At 37.1% G+C, this 4,769-nt stretch overlaps 1 protein-coding gene across 1 annotated transcript; it reads left to right on the forward strand.

Annotated features, from left to right (window-relative positions):
* The first annotated feature begins 367 nt into the window (after positions 1–367).
* LOC113276111 (protein PECTIC ARABINOGALACTAN SYNTHESIS-RELATED-like) lies at positions 368–4,494 on the forward strand. Its single transcript, XM_026525693.1, has 11 exons — positions 368–870; positions 1,087–1,137; positions 1,211–1,298; positions 1,703–1,779; positions 1,895–1,983; positions 2,226–2,345; positions 2,700–2,816; positions 2,926–3,069; positions 3,148–3,271; positions 3,366–3,557; positions 3,676–4,494. The coding sequence occupies exons 1-11, from the start codon at positions 529–531 to the stop codon at positions 4,033–4,035; spliced, it is 1,704 nt and encodes a 567-aa protein (XP_026381478.1). The 5' UTR covers positions 368–528; the 3' UTR covers positions 4,036–4,494.
* Positions 4,495–4,769: the final 275 nt, after the last annotated feature.

The following is a 4,769-nucleotide window of genomic DNA, read 5'->3' on the forward strand; positions in this document are numbered from 1 at the left end:
TTGAGCGAAAAAAAGCTAATGGGAACTAATTTAGAGATTCACCCATCTCAATTTTTCACGGGAATCACTCGTTTTGGTCGAGTGAATCAAAATCTAGGGTTTCACAAATATCACAAAAGTTTTTCTTTTCTTCTCCTCTAAACTTTTTTTTTAAACTCTAAAAATCTAATTTTGATTTGGTTTAGAATTAATATAAGTGAAATTTGATTATCAACACTAAACTATGTAAGAGTTAATTAGTCATTTTCAGATTTGTTTTATAAGGGACACTTCGTAATGACCTTTTTTTTTTGTCCTATTCACTGCCGCTCCTCCAATGGAATCCCCGCCCCTTTAACAGGATTGTTTCGTTTTCCCCAAAGTGGTGTGATGTAAGTTGAAGTAAATTATTTTTGTTACAGTCTTCATGTAAACCCATAATTAGTTGCACTCTTTTCGCAGAGAAAGAAAGAAATAGGAATTTTCTTCGATCTGAAGAAGAAGAAGAAAAAGTTATACAGTAGAGAGAGAAAAGAGAGGGATAGAGCAATGGCTAGTTTCAGTCCAAATAGAGCAATGGCAGAGTTACGACATTCATCAAGTTCATTAGGTAGTAGAGCTTCATCATCACCATTAAAAAGAGAAGGAGACCCAGATATTACACCATTAATATCACCTGATAATCAATATCCTCATGATGATGATGATAATAATAGACATTCTATTAGAGATTACAGTAGTAGACCTTTTTGGATGCCTAATTATTTCTTATGTCCTGATGAAACTAGGGTTTCTTCAACTTCTCTGTATAACTCTAAGATCTCACTTTCTCTTCTCTTATTTGTATTTATTGGTGCCTTGATCTGTATCCCCACAATCTGGAATCGCTTAGTAAGTGCCATTTACATCCAATTTACCTGTTTTTACTTTCTGTTTTCTTGAGCGTTCCTAAAGAATTGGGGAGAATTTTGAAATTTAATCATTTTTAAGATTTGGGGGTTTCTTCGTTTAGTGTCTAGTTCCAATAAAGGCGTCAACTTTATTGAATTGAGGGCGGTTGTGATTTGTTTTAAAGTTGTTAACTTTATCTTTTTGATTTTCTTGTAGAATGCTCCTTACCTGTGTAAGAAAGACGGAATCGTGTTACAGTGTCCTCGTGTAAGTTCATTTTGTTGTTTCAATTAAGTATCGGAGTGAGTAGGGTTTGATTTACCTTGTGTTTTTGTTATAGGTGAAGGAGTCACCTTCCCTATGGGAGAATCCATACTCTGCAACGACATCTTGGAAGCCTTGTGCGGAGCGTCGTGATGGATTCTCAGGTTTGTCTCTCATTTTATTGACAAAGATCTCACTTTCTGTTTCTACTAAATACGGTTTTATCATCATGGAGCGACTATTAGGTAAGACTGGTAGTGTGATATGGACCTGCTTTTTGAGTGCTTGCGTAGAATGTTGTTAACTCTGATCTTTATTTACGTTATTTGTAGGAATTTACATGCTTGATAGATATGTAACTAGGGGTGGGTTCAAATTCTGTAACACACTGTTGGCTTGCTGTAAAGTGGTTAGGTTTCTCACTAGAGGGGTTAAGTATTTGCGGCTAGAAAATATATTAATTGCTGAGTGGTTTGAGAAAACCTCATTAGAGAAAGAACATATTTTAGGTTGGTCGTTGATCTCAAGCGATATTTTATACTGAGTTAATTGTCCTTTACTCATGCAGATCTTCCTTCAGAGAATGATACAAGTGGTTATGTGTTGATTCAGGCTGAAGGTGGTTTAAATCAACAAAGAATAGCTGTATGTTCTGCTAACATGTAACTTTCGTACCTGTTGTTATTCTAAGAACAATAGTTCCATTTCACTACAGAAAATACCTCGAAATTTTGTACGTTAATGCACATACGTTTTGCAGATTTGTAATGCTGTGGCTGTGGCCAAGATAATGAACGCCACCCTTATTTTGCCGATGTTGAAGCAGGACCAGATTTGGAAAGATGAAACGTAAGATATCACTAGTTAGCAGTTACATTCATAAATTCATGTTGTTTGATATTGCCCTCTTTTCTCTCAAGATTTGATGAATATTGAGCTTGACTTTACATCACTCGTACAAAATCCTTAATTTGGGGCTTTGTGATTTTCTGCTGTATTGGTTTATGGATCCCACTTCTACCTTTTGTTATACAAAACTTTTTTCTTTTGTGATAATTTTTTATTCTTGTCAATTGCTTGTACATGTGCAGAAAATTCCAAGACATCTTTGACGTGGATCATTTCATTGACTACTTGAAGGATGATGTTAGAATTGTACGCGACATTCCAGACTGGTTTCCTGACAAAGCAGAGCTATTCACAAGTATAAGGTTTGACAATATCTTGTTTATGTGGTATAATATGAGTTAGAGAAGTTCCTTAGAAAATCATACATAGTTAAAAGCAAACTGCAAAATAAGTTTTAGTAGTCAGTGGTATGTTTGTTAGATCCTTGTAGCTTACATTCAGAACTCAGTATTTTTCAATTCTTATTCTGATTCATTTCTCTGATTATATCTACCAATTCATAGTATCTTGTTTATGTGGTATAATATGAGTTAGAGAAGTTCCTTAGAAAATCATACTAGTTTGGATATTACAAAATGTAAACCACATACTTTATTCTCATGTAGATGTTTATTTCAGCAAATTATTAGTAGTTGACATTTGTAATTCCTGTGCAGACGCACTGTGAAAAACATTCCAAAGTACGCTTCAGCACAATTCTACATTGATAATGTACTCCCAAGGATCAAGGAGAAGAAGATAATGGCTCTTAAACCTTTCGTAGATCGACTGGGGTAATTCATCGATTTATATTATATTTCCTGTACTGACCCTCATCATCGTAGTTTTAGTTGTGGACATTTTGTTTTGATTGATGAATGTTTACCTGTTCCAACTGCTCAGGTATGATAATGTTCCCCAGGAAATCAACAGGCTTAGGTGCCGGGTGAACTACCATGCCCTGAAATTCCTTCCCGATATCGAACAAATGGCTGACAGATTAGCCTCAAGGATGAGGAACCGCACTGGTGGTTCAAATCCTTACATGTAAGTCTTAGTCAGTTATCTGTACATGGGCCTATAGTTCACTTTGGTACATTGAGAATCCAACCTCCTCTTTTACAGGGCTCTTCATTTGAGATTTGAGAAAGGAATGGTTGGACTATCTTTCTGCGATTTCGTAGGGACAAGAGATGAAAAGGTTAAGATGGCAGAATACAGACGGAAGGAGTGGCCACGACGGTTCGAGGTACTCGAAATGAATTTTCTTCGGCATTTCTGAGACTATGAAAGACATGTCTAACGTATCGGTGTTCTATTTCTAACTTGGTGTTTGCCTGCAGAATGGGTCCCATCTTTGGCAGCTGGCCCTACAGAAGAGGAAGGAAGGACGATGCCCCCTTGAGCCAGGAGAAGTTGCTGTAATTCTTCGAGCGATGGGATACCCTAAAGAAACTCAAATTTATGTCGCTTCTGGACAGGTTTATGGTGGACAGAATCGAATGGCCCCACTTAGAAACATGTTCCCCAATCTGGTAAAACAGCTCGTTTAGTTCACTACAGTTTCCAAAGTGCACAAATATACCCGATAAGTTTACGACTTTCTCCTTATTTATTTCTGTGGAGCCCATAACATGTAATCGTATAATGTAGGTGTCAAAGGAAGACTTAACTAGCAAAGAAGAGTTGCATGGATTCCGTAAGCATGTTACCAGCCTTGCAGCCCTCGATTTCTTGGTGTGCTTGAAGTCAGATGTGTTTGTAATGACTCATGGAGGCAACTTTGCTAAGCTTATCATTGGGGCACGGAGGTATATGGGTCACCGGCAAAAATCAATAAAGCCAGACAAGGGGCTAATGTCCAAGTCCTTCGGCGATCCTTATATGGGATGGGCAACCTTTGTCGAAGATGTAGTTATTACGCACCAAACAAGAACTGGTTTGCCCGAAAAAACCTTCCCTAACTATGATCTATGGGAGAATCCTTTGACCCCCTGCATGTGTAAAGCTTGATAGAAAATTGACAACTCCTGATGCAAAGTTTCTAACAGGGATTCAGTACAGGGGTGCTTGCTTGCTCCAAGAAATTATTAGACCAACAGTATAAGCTAATTACAGTTAATGCCCAGGATAATACGAAGAACATTGAATATATGGGTTCGCTTCAGATTTAGATTACGCCACCTAACATTTATAGAAGAATTGGGTTCCCATGAAGCAAACTTCTGGGCTACAAGCAGGGACCTCAGCATTTGGTATTTGGCGACGGTACGATGTCTTTATTCATAGTTTATTTATATTTTTCCAGTTAGATAGAAATGCCTATTTTTCTGTATTTTCTTTGAAAGCTGAATAGATGATTTTGAGTGTTTGATGACAATGTATAAATTTTACACCAGAACTTTTCACAATCACTGTTTCCACCGTCAAGGCATTGTCAATCAATATATTTGCAGAATAGTTACATCAAAACATTGTCAATCAATTTATTTGTATAACAATTGCCCGGCTTTTTATTTTCTGATGAAACAGAAGCAGTAGTTGGGGGATCTTTCCATTTTTCTTCTACGTACCTAGGGACCCTTCCCGTTTCACTGAAAAGTGATTAAGCTTCTGTTACTATAAGCCCCGTTTGGGATTGATTTTTTTCCACTAAAAGCACTTTGTTACAAAGAACTTTCAACAAACTTTGACCAGAAAATCTGGTCAAAGCACTCTAGACTTTGTAAAAGCACTTTAGACTTGCT

Source organism: Papaver somniferum, chromosome 4 (genome assembly GCF_003573695.1).
Source record: "Papaver somniferum cultivar HN1 chromosome 4, ASM357369v1, whole genome shotgun sequence".
Classification (NCBI taxonomy): domain Eukaryota; kingdom Viridiplantae; phylum Streptophyta; class Magnoliopsida; order Ranunculales; family Papaveraceae; genus Papaver; species Papaver somniferum.